Consider the following 16,549-nt stretch of genomic DNA (forward strand, 5'->3'; position numbering starts at 1 on the left):
TTTTTTTTGTCGAGAGTAGCCGCTATATTGTCAAGATCCGTGGATTAAACTGTATAAGTAATTGAAATGTGGGCTTTGGTGCAACTGATGATAGTTAGATAGATAGGTATATAGAGTGGATGTCCCAGTGAAACCATCGGAACTTAGATCTCAGTACTCCAATTTGTCGTCTCTGAACTTCCCTATGTTTCTGATGAAGTTTATTAATGCAAAGAGATTTAACAACATATGAGTATGAGTGCCTTTTTTGATCTGAAATTTTGCATACATCTGTTTTTCGTCAAGAAGCTGCACATTTGTCGGAACCGCAGATATCAGACTACTAGAAGATATAGCTGCCTTACAAATGCCATAAAATATAGACCCGTGAAGGGCATTATAGTTTCCGTTTAGCCAATGTTAACAGATTATCTTGTTTAAAACAAAATTTGCATAAATCACCGACACCGCTGCGACAGCTTTGAGAGCGCCCGAGTGTTGTCACAACAGCGCTGTTCAGCTGCAGGAGCCGGCGACTAAATAGCGAAGGCAAAGCGTGCAGTAACTCGTACGCTCCCCTAGAAACAATGTAGATACATATGTACTTATGTGCCTGAATTTTAGCTTCCTATACAGTTGTAATTTAAAATGCTGCCACCTTTCGCTGGCGCTAAAGTTCTTGTCCCTACTGACTTTTGTTGTGCTGCAGTTTCCGTGCATAATGAAATTAACGTTTACTTCTTTGTCCGTCTTCTTATATCTTACTTACATATCTACATACAGCGTGAGTAAATTTTATTCCGACTGAAGTGGAGCAACAGCTCAACTGCAAATGTGCTACATATGGCGGGCATAACGCCACCTGCCGGGGCATGCATCAATATGACAGCAAAGTAACAAGTCAAAGTGTCGAAGAGTGTCAACGATTCACTTGGGTTAGTATGTCAAAAGCAGTTTCGAGCACAGTCGCTTTAAGATTCCACACTATTTTTTGTTGCTACACTTTTTCTTTTATGCAATTTTTTAGGCTATAATATGGATCTTGTTATTTTTGCCTGTGAGAAGAACAATTGGCTGCTTTGCTGAGTGCGTTCCCAAGCATATTATGAGCTATTGAAGTGGAGTTGGAAAGCTTCAAGACTTTGTTTCAGCAGCTGATAATTAATAAATTCTATGTTGAAATGTGAAAAAAAGTGTGTTGGAGTCTGCTTTTTGAAGTCATCTAGAAAAGTTCATCAGGAAAAATTTTTGAGTAATATGAAAAAAGTCTTTAATCTTCAATTCTTCAAAATAGACTTTGATGCTAACTTCAGAAAAATCAAAACTCAAACGCATTTCCTCGAACGCTATACTCAGAGCTGGTGCGGAAAAGTTCTCTGAAACGGCTAACCGATTGCCATGAAATTTTCATTTTTTCAGATATATTTGTTAGCTAAAGATCAAAGAAATATAATTTCTCGCTTTATTTTCGGTTTTTAGGCTACTCTGAAGTATAAATTTGTTTAACAAGATTGCGTTTTTGGAGCCATAATTTTGTCAAAAATTAAAATTTTGCCTAGTCCTTTGACATCCTTCAGCATTGGTCGCTCTGCTGGTAATAATAATTTACGCAACCCAAATCGAAACGAACATTTCGACCACAAATTGATAGGAATACCATATAGTTCCCACAATCGGGATACAGATGAATGAACCCAACTTTTTTACGTCCATTCTCTTGTTTTCAAAGTGTGAGGAAACCCGCAGAAACACCTCTAAGCCAAAGTGTCGACATACCCGTGCTGATGGTTGATGATCGCAAAAGCTCTCCATCGATACCCGGGGCGGTCGTAGGTACATAATGACTTCTTTTCGTATACCCACTCTGCGAACGAGTGAACACCTCTTACCGTCTGACTAGTGTTAATGAAATGAACACAAAGCTTTGACAGTGATTAAGACTTTCAGAATGGAGTAGAGACCAATAATGGAATTAGAAGAGGATAAGCTTCGCGCTTTCAGCCTGGAGTCGAAAAAGAGTGCTCGCGGATGTATCAACAATAATACGACATATTTCTATTTTTCTACACTTTTTCTTAGAAAAGAGAGTTATTTATTTCAAAAATAGCACTAAATTTAAAAAATTCGAAATTTTGTTATTAAATAAGAAAAAAATTGTGAAACCATATACATATGTATATCATTAAATAATTCTTCAACTAACGCTCGCCACTGCGATGTCGCTGGAAAAGTTGAAATAACTGTCAGTCTTCCATTTACAAGTCAAACCGGAATCAAAGGTGTATATATATATATATATATATATATATATATATGTATGTATGTGAACGCATTTGCTAATTCAGGACAAACCGTTATTCAGAAATTCACTTTCAGCATGTTCACACCCTGTGGCTTGGACCGGGAACGTACATAATATACACAGCTCAACTGTCAATGGTGGAAAAGTATGTGGTTGTGCGCTTACTATTGAGTGTCATGTAAAGGAAATATTTACATGTGTGGTAGTGTGTAGTACACAATATATCTGCATATGGGAGTTATTCAAACTGAGTCCAAAGGTTTTCAATTGCACTACTCCATGGAAGTTGGCAAACAGTTGTTGAAAGCCTAAATGTATGCTTCATTTGCTGCATGCGGTAGGATAGGATAAACATATACTAGGTATAACAGTATATATCTGCATATGTAGGTATATGTGGAAATTTGAAATACAGGCAGAGTTGCATTTGCAAGTGAACAAATACAAATTATATAAGTGAGCATGTCAACTGTAAATGGGTCAAATAACTAAATATGTACGTACATATGTGTATAAATGTTTTGATGATTTTTTAACAGCATACTTTCACAACAATTTGATGTGAATGAAATTGTACAAATTTCGCCAGAGTTTAACAGAAAATTGTCAACACATCCTTTAGAAAAACGTTGAAATTTATTTTATTTTTCCGCTTTCATTCCCGCTTCGAAAAAAACATGCACTGCATATACAAGTATGTATATGTATGTGAGCGTGTATGTATTACGCTGCGAAGCGTGAAAAGGTGTTTGTAAGCTGCATATGTAGTGGACATGAGAGAGTATTCCTGAGGGTTCTATTGAAATAAACAAATCACAGAGAAACACACACACCTGCAAATTCATACAAATGCTTTAGTGAAGCGCATCTAAAGCAGATAAACCAAACTAAAAATCCTGAATGAGTTGCCTTTGCACACACATAAACACGTCCATGCACAGCGCACAGACAAAGCAGGAAGCTCAACTTGGCGAGTGCGAAGTGCCGTTGGGGTAAAGCCACGGTGAATAAAGTAAAAGTGCACCGGGATGCCGATGCTTGCTTTTTTATTGTAGGTAACGTGTGAAAGCATGAAAGTGAAAGCCTTTGATATTTAGGGCAGTGTTCTACTACCAGAGGATATACATATTACACATGTCAAAACTTGAACCCGTTCGGGTCGTCCGCTGGCTCATTAATACTCCATATCTGAAACATTGTTTGTTTTATGCTTTGAAATCATTGTATTTTTAGAAGCATTTATGTTGATTCACTTCTAAGTTGTCGCCATAGATGATAAGTTATTTGGTGGATCTATTATACTTATGGAGTCAATACAAATGGGCAACTCGTTCAGATTTCTAACATCTTTACATACTGTTATTGGGACAGCGCAAAAGAGCGAAGGACTTTGGCCTTGTGGAGAACGAGGACAAGACACAGTAACTAAAAGCCACATATAAAGATTTCTTACGTCTCGGAAACTAGTCAATTAAATATTGTTGGCAGCTATGAACACAGTTCTGTCCTCTCGAAACCAACATAAAACCGTCAAAAAACTAAGTCTACAAAGCAAGCGCAGAATAAAGATCCGAGATGGTAATCACGTTAGCAATGTTGTAAATTTGTCAACAATTGTAACAGCATGACAACCTACCGTCACTTTTTAGCCGCAATTTATGACAAAAATGGCAACACTTCGCTGTTGTCCGCATACATCAGCTCATCACAAGGATGTCAGCAAATATTGAATACCGTTGCTGTACTGCTCTAATTATTACGCAGTTCCTACGCAATTCGTCCAATAAGTGGTAATTTTGAATCCGTAGTCAATTGATAAGAAGATCCATTTCGACGAACAAGAACTATGTTTTCTAAATCTATCAATATTCGCGTCCTATTATATGGCACAGAAACATAGACGATGACGAACTGAGATGAAAAAGCATTCGAGTTAATCCTCCTCCGCAAACTCCGAAGCCATCCGCATGAGCGATGAAGATAATGAAACTCACGAAGGATAATGGAAACTGGTGAAATTTTGTGTCCTAAGCCAAGACCAACCCAAAGTTGTACTGCCAAAGAAGAAGAAATTATTTCTTATATCTTTTGAGCACACTATATCATCTTCTTATGCTGGACTGTTTTATATGCATCATCAGCAGTAGGTGAAAACGTTAAAGGTAGAGACTCCCGCAACAAAAACTCGAAATGGGAGTCAACATACTAACGAAGCGGATTGGAATATCGGTCGTATATCGATAATGTTGATGGGTTGCAGTAGTTGTGGTGATACCGGTCGCTGCCTGGTGGCGGCAAACGGCCGTAAGATGTGGCTGATCGAAAATACTGCAAGAAATGCTTAGAGCAGGGCACCAAAGATAAAATGGAGAATCTCTTTTACACTTCTCCCTCATTGACAAGACTACGCTGTAAGCATCTGGGGTCCCTATTATGATACACTGGAGGAGGTATTGATAATGAGGCCGCAGAGTCTGCCAAAATTCTCGTCACGCGCAGGCATCCTAAACGATGACTGTTGCTCTTATTGTTAGCAATTGAACTCCATCTGGTATCGCAAAGAACCAAATTTGTCTATGCGTTTCGTTGTGTGCTACCAGATTAACCTAAATCATGAACTTTGAAAATTGAAAAGAAGAAAAAACGTTAACCTCAGTTTGGCGTATTTATAGTAATCCGATCTGAAAAATTTCTTAGAAAATTACACTATTTCTCCAGATTGGTTTGGTAAACAAGTCTCATCAAATGAAAAATTCTTCCATATAAGCACATGAGGCCGATCGATCAGTTTGTACGGCAGTTATAGGCTGAAGTCCACTGCCGTTAAATAGACCGAAAGAACGACGGGAATCACTGAAGAGAAGAGTCTTCTTGTTGAGATGATCGTTTATATGAATACATAATTGCTTGCTTTTGAGTCCTACAAATATCTTGGTGAGCCTCATAGGGTACAAATGTGAAATAAAAGTTTTTCTGCACTGAAATTTGTCGTATAAGAATCCATAACCAATTTTTTGACTACCCTAAGCTTGTTAACTTGAAAATTTCCAAGGTCTGTACACCAAAAATAGAGGATCTGCGTAACCGGAATTTCCCAGGAATTTTTTGGGATGTACTTTCGACAACCAATGTGTAATCATGTTTGGTACAATAACAGTAAGGTCAACTTCAATATTGTCAATTTACAGCTATGAACGAATTTTTTTAGTGTAAAACCTATTAAGAGCTGCCAAGTTTTGTGACTATCCACAAACTCTGCACGATAGTATGCCTGCATTTCTGCTATTTTATTTGGCACCCGCTGTCTTCACAGGCTCATTAAGGTGTGAACAAACAAAATTCGCTCGTCTATTTGCTTGTCTGATTTTTATTTCCATTTAATATTAACGTATGTGTATGCGTAGGTGCATAGCTTCGCATAAGAAAGCTCCTGCTGGCGTTCACTTATTCATCTGTTTATTTGCTAAAATCACTCGGTTTCGTCTCTTACTTCATTTATTATGTGATTTGGCGCTGCTTCCGTAACGTTTTATGAGCACATGAGCGCATAAACGCGAAATAAAAAACATTTATTATGAATTGAGGTTGGGCTGCTACACACACACACGCCGTCACACGTTGACAAGAGTCAGTGTACCAGATTCTAACACCTAGACAACGCTGAGTGGATGCAATATTTATTTTCCGGCATATAAGCACGCTTTTGCCAGGTAACTACGTCACTCCAACGCCAGGCAGCTGTGTCGCCTGTGCTCGATTCGCTTGCGCCCAATACAATTTCCTTCCAGCTATTTCTGGATTTTCGCCCTCTCTCGCACGCTAATGCCATTTCCATTGCTTAAATCTGTGACCTAGCTACATACTCCCTCACCTTGCTCGCTGCCTACCAACTGCCACCTACTCCAGCTCCTCATTTGTTGCCCATTCAACTCTATTTTATTTCCTCTGATGTTGCCAACACTCTCACCCATGCATACAGACAATCGCACACTTATGCCGTAACTTTATTCCCTTTTGTCCCACTATTTGTAGCGCGCTCCTTGGGGCTTGGCTTATTAGTCCGTCCAGGTGAAGACGACAACGTGACTGCTTGTCACTTGTCGCCCATTCAGTGCTTTCATTCATGCTTCTATTGCCAATTGTGCGCAACGGTTGTTTTTGCTGTGGCACATGGCAGCGCATACAAATTTCGCTTGACAGCAAGCAAAAGTATGAAGGCACATAGACGGTCCATAATATTTTCCACGGCATGCGAATGTGTATATGTGCCATATTTATGCATGTTTGGGTAAGTGTGCGCTTCATGTTCATTCACTAAAGTGTCTGTGAAAATAATTAAGCGGAATTTCACTTTCACTTTTCAACTTCATTTGCTCAGTCATAGCAGATAAGTGAAAGCGGCATGTAAACCTGCAAGCATACTTTTATGCGCATAAACATATGTACACATTAAATGTCTCAGCACTTATCCCTGTCGTTCCTTGTCTTGCGCGCTTCGCAGCTGTGTTCCTTTATTGTTCCTTCTTTTATGCTGTTTATCTTGCTGCTGCTTTTTAGTGGATCACGTCAGCGCAATTAAACTTGTAGTTGACTAGGTGTTCGTTTTAATTCTTTTGATTTCCTGCTAAGCCTATTTTTAGGCGCACAAACAATTTGCTGCTGAATATTCAACTGCTCGACGGGCTTAGCGCCCACTAACTTTACTGAGTACATTTCTATATAAAGTCATCATATTATGGGAGTGTTTTGGTGGTGAAGGGTGTCGTTGGGCTGCTCTAATTAAAATATTTGTTGTTGGTATGTAAATATATTGAAGTTGGCAAGGAAGAAATAATTTTTCAATAACTACTGAATTTTTTTTTGATCCTAATTTATTTTAGTCTTTTTTGATATTAAGACTTTGTTGGAATACCTATGTTAAATCTAAGAAATTTTTGAGTTCTAAAATGTTGCCTACATTCAGGATGTCGCTAGTTTTTAAATCGTCATAGCGTGCAATTCAGAAAAAGCACTTAGAAAATAGTTTCCACAAACTTAAAATCCAGGCACAGCCATTTTTCTGTTGGTATCTATTATAATATATATGTTGCCCAAAAAATATTTAATAGTAAACTGTTGCCTACATTTAGGATACCGCAGTCTTTTAAACCATTATAGCAAGCATTTCAGAAATAGCAGGAAGTAGCAGGTGGAAATAACTTATACAAATTTAAAATAAAGACACACCAAATTTTCTCTGTTTTGAGATGAGCTCCCGGAAATCCCTTGAAATATAGTTAGAAGGTACCATAAAATGTGTAGACATTTTTGGACAATTCCATTTATTGTCGGCCTTCTAACTATATATAACACCTTAATACAAGACCCAAAAATGTTTGTATACTAAACTTTTGCCTACATTTAGGATGTCGCATATTTTTGAACCCTTCTTTAAAGGTATTTAGAGAAATATGGATTCAATAAGATAATAACGCGCATTTAAAAAGTAATTTAGTCAAACTTAAGACAAATTTTATTAAAAATTTTTTTTTTTACTAAAAATCTCAAAGTACTTACCACATCGATTATTTGCATTAAAGTTAAACCAAAACTTAATTGTAATGGATCCGACTCGTTTAAAACCGGACGCTCTAGAGTATTATAAGGATCTAATAGATCATGTAGCAGTCTCTTTTCATGATATCCTGCTAGACCAACTGCAAAGAGAAGAAAGATAAATAGAAATTATAAGATTTGAAACTATTAAAATACTAAATATGCGGAATTTATTGATATTGTTTATATATTAATAGCCTGAACAAGATATGCTAAATTTGGAACAATACTTGTAACAAATTAAAAAATGACAGACTCCCTCACTTTTCGAGATATCACTCTGAAAATTTGCATACGTCCTTCCCTACACATAAAGCTGCTTATATGTTGGAACTGACGATATGGGGCTACTACAGCATATAGCTGTCATACAAATTCAAGAGCCAAAATTATGTTTTTGTAAAGACAATTTTACCATTTGACGAGATATCATCGTGAAATTTGGCTCACATGCATATGTATAGCAGCGAAATATTCTCAAAAAAAAAAAAAAAAAACTACTACTATAACATATAGCTGTCATACAAACTAAACTATTAAAATCATGTTCACATAAGAAAACCTTTCCTGTTTTGCGAGATATCATGAGGAAATTTTATACTGATTATTATTTAAGACAGCGGAATATTCTCTGAAGATCGGACAATTATAACATATAGCTGTCATACAAACTGAACTATCAAAATCATGTCCTTGTAACAAAATTTTTCTAATTGAAGAGATATGTTCACGAAATTTAGTACAGATAAATCTCACATGCAAAGCTAAAATTTCCGAAGAAATTATTCAGATCGGACTAGTTTAGCATATAGCTGCCATACGATCGATAGTTTCAATATTTCCTATAAGTCCTGTAATTGCTTTAAGAAAATCAAATATTCCAGCAAGAACTCGTTCCATTCGCAATAAACGCTTACTTATCTCCAAACAACCAAACCTAGTACTTTACGTCTACGTATGTCTAACCCATAATGACGTCTTAAATCATAACAAAGTGTTATAATTAACTCCTCGGCATCTTGGCGCAATACAAGCGTAGTAAATCCGCAAATATGAATGTTCCACCAAATTATGTGATTAACCTTCTGGATTGGGTTTCCACAAATGTTGTTAGATGCGTGCCGCGCACGAATAAAATATGTGAACAATCAATAAATATTGTGTGCAAAAGGCACAAAAATGCCACACTAACAACAACTACAAATGTTGTTAGCAAAAATCGCTTTTCCCTCAACTCCTACAAAGTTGCGTACTGCCGAGGCCGAGAGTGAAAGGAAAGGTTGCTCGAAATATGCGCCTGATTGCGCACACAGATGTGATTGAGCTGTCACAACTATTTACACACAACTCCAACTCTTCTTCTTCTTCTTTTCAGTGTAACAGTTATATGGAAAAACGCCTTCGAGCTACGAGCTTTCAGCTCGATGTGTGCAAACGATTTAAGACCCAATTTACTGTGGACTTTTGCGGTGCTGTATGCCTTCATGTTTTCACTTTGCCCAACCATGTGATGTCATAAATCAAAATTCAATCAGCTGATTTTGACAATGTAAACGGCACATACAGAAAGAACTCAGCGTACACAGGCGGAAGAGAAAATCGAAAAGAGTGCTGCCGCTACCCACGTAAAAGGGAAAAGACACATGATTGCCATATTTAACGGCATAGGGTAAGTGATAAGGCGGCTTATGCGCCCCTGAAAGTATACTTTTGTGCGCGACGTGTGTGATTGGTGGCTTTTTACAACTAACGACCAACACTTAAGCGTTGCCGCTTTGAATTTGCGTTGCGTTGCGTTGCGTTGCGTGAACGGGAATGACACAGATGTGAAAATAAATAATAATAATCCACTTGACGTTTGTATTATCGTCTAAGCAAGAAATAATGAGTGCCTAATATACGATATTACCAAATCATATAAGCAGCGATGAGCACATAAATAAGTTGATAACTGTTTACGTATATGCCGTTAACTGCGTATGTAAGCACGCACCTCTTGAGTGTATATAAATAAGCGCAAAGAAAGCAAGAAAATACAAGATCAGTGAAGAAATAACAGCACTAAACCACATTAGTGGCATAAGCCCGCATCGTAAGCAACGTAAGCGGCTAACCATCTTAAGCATGAGTTACACAGATGTCGAAGAACGTTCTTTACGTGCGGCTGCTCATATATCACTACAGCCTGCTGCCCACAGCGCCCCACTTTATTTCGTGGCTAGTTTTTTATTGCTCCATTTCCTACTTTTCCGTCGAATTTAAAGCCTTAAATTTATACATAAGCACCCTTTTCAATGTTTTCGCATGCCGCGTGCCTTCTTTTGGGTGGCAGTGCCGCCTTCAAATATATTGGTTGCCACTCATAAATTGTCAAATGTGCGCATAAATTTTCAAACTTGACTGCGGTAAAGTGTAGTGGAAAAATGTTTGAGAGGCGAATAAATTTTATTTGAAGGCATGCACGAACCGATAATACTTAAGCTTAAAGCATTGGTGGCACAAACCCAACTGGCCAGCTGGAGGTTGGGGGTGAAGTATATGAATTTTCTTAGGCAAAAGCGTTTCGAGGAGTCTAAAAAACAATATATGAAATCAAATGGTGAAAAGGTAAAGACAGAATTTTGTTAACGAATCCCTTTAAATATATTAAATGGGTTATCTATTGAGTAAGTAAAAATTATATAATTTGATATTTTGAAGAGAAGATTATATTATAATTTTGTGTTTGTTCATTTCCAGAGCTTCCATTACAAAGTTATCAAAATCTGAAAAAGAATTGGTAAAGATTTTTGAACTGCCAAAAGTATTACGTAATGAATATATTTCCTACAATAATAACTATAAAATTAATAACAATAAAAATAATTTTTATTTTTTATTTTTTGCAATTAAACATTTGATCTTTTGAGTTTACTCAATAGTGAAGAAAACGCTAAATCAGGTAAATAAAGTGGTTTGAAAATTTGGGGAAAAATTCAAGAAGAATCAATGTAGTATGGTGCATTACCGTGGAGCAAAACAAAGAGTTCTCGCTCCATAATTTCGGTCTCTTTTTACGAATAGCCTCGCGAACACAACGTATAATAGTCAAATAGTATTCCTTGTTGACAGTTTGGCCGGTCGGAACTTCGAAAACCGAAGACAACTGACAAACAAAACTTTATCTTTTGACTTGACTAGATATCCCAATTTTCGCTCAAGTTGTAGCTTATACTGGGCAGACAGTCACCCGGATTTCAACTCGTGGTCTCGATTAGTTTTTGGTGATACGTACAACTGTTATGTGAACAAAACTATTATACTCTGTAGCAACATGTTACAAAAGTATAAAATTTATAATTTCTAAAAATCACTTTGAGCACTGAAATGTAGTCTCGATTTGGGTAAAATTACTGATGGTACTAAAATGTAGTCTACATTTAGGCTGATACTATATTTGGATTGGTATGCGAAAATGTTCTGAAAAAAAATATGGTATCTAGATAAACCGCTTTTAGGAAAATATTTTTCTTAGAATTCCTTCTACAGGATTTTATTTGTTTTAGTGCTTCTAACAATAATTATTACTTCAGCTAGTGTATTAAAAAAAAAATGTGTTTGAGTACTGAGATGGGGCATAGATTTATTATAAGCGCACCTTTAGAATAATATCGGCGCGGATAGATAGATAATTCGTTTTTAAGAACTTATTACCAAACCTTCCCTACTCAAACATATTTTTATGGGGCTCAGTTATGATTTCCTTTTTTTCAGTAATTTTTTCTCAGTTTAAATTCTCTTTTCCTCAGCCAAAGTGTAACTTAATAGAATTTCTTCCCCACATTTTGCATAATATTTAATGTATAGTAAAGCGAAGAGTGACGAAGAATAGGAAAAGGCTTACACAAATATGGGAACGTATTTTGAACATATCGTTTTCTTTCTATTTTTACAATTTTTGAAAACTTTTTAACTTGTACTATTTATATTTTACAACTTGTACTATTAACTCAGTTTGAAGTTATATTCCCTTGTTCAACCTAATATCGATTTTTTGACGGTTTTAAAAGTGAGAAATAGTCTTATCTACTACAGAGATATCATAAAGAAATTTGGAATGAGTTCAGAGTAATGTTACAATCTCCGAAAAACTTATTCTGAACGAACCACTTCGCATCTAAGTCATTGTATTTTATATTTGTTAAAATATGTTGATAAGGTTTGGCACAAATTGCTATTCATAGCGTCCTTAAGTTATCTTCACACAATTTTTCATAGATCATTGTCTAAAGCAGTTATAAATGCTCCAAAAAATCAGGTCAATTATGACTACTATAACATACCTGTGGAGTTCACTTCAAATCAATCGATAAAAATCAAGATAGAGATTCTAAAAAGCTAGAAATGCTGCTGAGAAAAAGTTAACATGATTTGTTACCTTCGCTCAAAAATAATTTTGGTATCAAATACTTCCAATAATATAATTTTGGACTTTCTCATGTTTTTACTCATTTTTACTAAAGCGCTGGCTAACCAATCAAAGCTTCAAGAAAAGGTTCCTAACTAAGTAATAACTCAGCTAAACATTAAACCGCACTATTTTTTTCGTTTCCAAAAAAACTTTCAAAAATCAGCAAGCATTATTCATTTACTTAGAGAAGTCGTTAATAGTGCAGTCAAATGCAGCAGTGGCAAAACACTGCAACCTGATCAGCTGCTACTTTTCTTGCTGAGCTGTAATATATTATATAAGCTCTGTGTTGTTTTGCCACTGCTACATAAATAATTCATTGAATTAGTGTACCGCTTGGCCAGCAAAATAATCCGAAGTTTAAAATGTGCAAGAAAAATGTTGCAACATTTCGCTTTAGCGCTGGAAGATACATAAGGCAAGCAGAAATTTATTTTGCGGCTAGCACAAACAACGAGAGATAAATACAAAAACACTCACACATACACATTTACAGTTAAAGAATTGCAAGTGATAAGAAAGTGCCTGCGCAAAAGTAGTTGCTATGGCAGCAGGAACGTAAGGATGCAAGTGCAGGATGCCTGCAAGTGGCAGAGCGGCTACTTCCCCAACAACTGCCCGCCTAACTTCACTCGTTACCACAGCAACAACAACACCAGCGCTACTAAAAGCGTCAAGTGGAGTGGATAAATGCGCCAGTTTTTGTCTTTTTGCTTAAACTCGTGCGGAACTAAGTGAATTTTCGTGCAAAAACAAAATGAAAATAGCAAAAAAAAAACAACACCAACAAGTTGGCTCGAGCTGTCATAGCAGCTTGAAAGGAAACTAAGACTGTAGAAAAAATGCTGTAAAGCAAACAATGAATGCGGTGTGTAAGACGCTGCCAAGCAAACAAGCTGAAATATGTTTCATTCACGCTCCCACCGAGACTCTTACAGTTAAAATGTAGAAAATGCGGACTAAAACTACATCGACATCGAATTTTGCTGCCACCCATCCACAACAGATGCGTATGCAATGAAATTCTGACAGTTAGAAACGCGAAGAGGGCAGCAAAAAGAAATGTGGAAACGTAAGCACTTCGCAGGCTAAAGCCGTGCACGCTGCTGCAGCTGACGCCGGCAAAGGTATTTGCAAGTGGAAAAGCATACTTTCTAAACCTCCGTTCCCTCCTTAACTGATGCATATTTTCGATAGAAGCTTCTGTGGCGGTGGCGGCGGAAATGTTGCAAGGTTGGTGGTGCGGAGTGCAAAATGCGAAATGCAAAACTGAAACTTGAATGGTTCGCTAGTGAAATGCACTTTGTCGGTACTTTTGACAGACGTGCTCGTGTGTAATTAAATTTCGCTGACACGGCACACTCACTCGGTGGCATTTAAGAAAAACAGAAACTCCTAATGTTGCAACAAATGTGTTAATTAAAATTGCGAATATATGCTGTGATTTTGAAGTGAAGTGAAGGTGGCAAATCGAGAAATGGAGTTATAGACAAAGTATTGTTGAAGGTGCTTCGAATGTTGATTTGAGCTTTGAATCGCTTTGAGGTGCTAGATAATTAATTAGTATTGCTTAGTCGAAAAGACTTTTCGTATTTCGTCAACAGAAAGGGCTTCATATTCTATCAGGACAACCCTAGACCACAGAAATTTTTGACGACTCGACAAAAACTGAAAGCAGCTGCTTAAGAAGTTTTGATGCATCCACCATACAGCCCTGACCCTGCATCATTAGACTCTTATTTGTTTCGGTCAATGCAGAATTCAGTTAATGGAGCAAAGTTGGCCTCAAGAGTTGGTCGGTGAAAATTACTTGACCAGAAAACTTTTACACTGATGGAATAGTGTCTCTAGCGGAAAATTGGAAAAAGTGCTCGACAAAATGATTCAAATTTCGTTCATTAAAGATCATTATAAAACAAGTTGAAGTTTGATTAGAAATACGAAACACTACCCAATACATTTTTACATAATATATAAATTTTAGATATGCCCACCTATTGAACTCAAAGCAAAGCGCATTTTCAGTCCATTTTATTAGGCCAACAAATGTCACCTTGAAACCATTAAAATGTCAGCACATTGAATAGCAAAACGTAGGCATAGTTTACCCTTTGTGGAAGTGGTAAACATAAAACTCAGCGCACGTGCAAAACCTAAAGTCAGTGAAGCATTGGAGCACGCTCGTTTGACCTTTTTGCAGTAAAATAATTTGCAAAAACGGCTCATCACTCTTAAACGGAAATAAACTGTAAATTTTACTTTTGTTTTTACTTCGGTGTCTTTGAGAATAAATGACACAGCATTCTCGAAAGAAACCTTGCCCTCGGGTGACTACTCATTACCGAGCATTGATGCAGATGCTTCGGAACCACACGCTGTACTAAGAAAGTGCTTAGCGTTTGCTTTTATTACACGGCATTCATCTTTAAATTTCGCTTCAGTTGCCAAGTAAGGATACTTGGAAGCAGTTAGCATAAGTGGCTGAAGTGCTGACACCTTGGTCTGTAAGTTTCCTGGAATTCGTGGCGAAACTCACAGCTTCCACCCAGAGTATTAAGTACTTGATAAATTGGTCTCAAAATGAAATATAAAATCTTTTTTAAGAATAATATATGACATACTAGTTTTATGAATGTATTTTCCCTCTTCGAACTTAAAAAATAAAAATATTCTACCAACTTTATTTTCTTCTTGTATGCGCAAGCAATGAGCTGCCATATTCAAGTGGTCGACCTTAATAGACATCCCACTTCAACTTTTTTTTTTGTACCTAAAACTCCTATAAAATTGTTCATGAATACCCTCATAAATCGACGAAGCGCTTTGAGATGCATGCAAATTTATTGAGATGGCTAATGTCAGTTTCAGCTATATCTCCTTGTTCGCCGAATTTATTACTGCCGAGATGTTTCATGCTCATAAAGTAAGTTCAGTGAATAAAATAAGTCCAGTATCCAGTAAGTCTCTCAGAAAGTCTCCTACCTTCTTTCTAGATCAGAAGTATTTCGCATGCACATAAGAACTGGTCATAACCTAAAGCCTACTGAGCCCACTCGAGTATCCTGGGTTCAGTGCTGGAAAGGAAGATGATTACGTAAAGCGAACTCATTTCTATGGGGTACGGGTCTTTCATTTGTAAACTTATCGTATTTATATTCCCCAGCGAGTCCGCTACGACCACTAAATAATTCTCCTGATGAAATAGATCGATCTGTGAGATCAACAATAATATCACCACTATGCAATCGGATTGAATGCTCACCTCCTTGAAAGATGTTTTACTTCAGAGCAGGACGTCTACTGTTACTTTCATAGCAGTCACTTCTGGCTGAAAATAGCCTAACTAGCTTTTCTACCTTCTCTCCTGGCTTTGGTTCATTGCAAAGCTCATTGCGCCTCTTCTCTAGCGTCCCGTCCACATATCGATATGATCAGGAAATTAATTCTGGCAATATCTAAAAATCGGAATCATTACCTGATTGCATTAAATGTTTGCCCACTAATCAATGGCTTCATAAATTTAATTTACACACATCTTTAATAATCTGCATAACCATCATTAACTGGATGTTACTGATTGTTCAAAAGTGTTAAATCGGCAAGTGTAACAAATTACATAACTCTGCCATAATATTTGCTCTCCCACCAAAAGTAAAGCAAACCGGAAATGTTTTAAATTTTTCGCACTCTTTGCCTTGTGTGGCAGTTAGCAAAAAATCATATTATCATATTCAATAACATACTTTTATTATTCCGTACAAAAAGTTCTCGTTTGTCGACGAATTGCTGAGAATTAAAAGTTTTTCTCATACGCCAGCGCGCACTCATAATAAGCGCAGTTCATTTAAATGAACACACACACACTCGCATACAGATTTGCAAAAACTTGCATAACTACTATGACTTCATAAGCTTGCATGCAGTGAGCGAGTTGAAGTTGGTTGGAAAATTAATTTTGCCATTGGCGCATTCTTCCTTCCCCCCCTGCGCACGCATAACCGCTCTTGCGCTGCATCGACTGGCAGTGAGTGCATTGTTCCTCGGTGTCCCAATTTCAGTCATCTCCGCAATTTTCGCTGCTCAGCGCTTTTCAACTCTCACTCAAACACACATATACCTACACACATACGCAGGCAAGAGCGCTTGTTGCCTCATATGGCAATGACGGCTTTTCGGCCGCTTTGGTCGCCCGCACCGCAGCAGCCACCAAACCATTCTAACCA

General features: G+C 37.2%; 1 protein-coding gene across 1 annotated transcript in view; it reads right to left on the bottom strand.

The window, feature by feature from the left end:
• Positions 1–16,549, bottom strand: part of LOC108972606 — a 201,163-nt gene that overhangs the window by 82,506 nt on the left and 102,108 nt on the right. The window contains exon 3 of the mRNA XM_018939252.1: positions 7,838–7,977. Within this exon, the coding sequence (XP_018794797.1) occupies positions 7,838–7,977 (140 nt within the window). The remainder of the gene's footprint in view (positions 1–7,837; positions 7,978–16,549) is intronic.

The sequence above is a fragment of the Bactrocera latifrons genome, unplaced genomic scaffold, assembly GCF_001853355.1.
Source record: "Bactrocera latifrons isolate USDA-ARS-PBARC rearing strain unplaced genomic scaffold, ASM185335v1 scaffold_41, whole genome shotgun sequence".
Taxonomy (NCBI): domain Eukaryota; kingdom Metazoa; phylum Arthropoda; class Insecta; order Diptera; family Tephritidae; genus Bactrocera; species Bactrocera latifrons.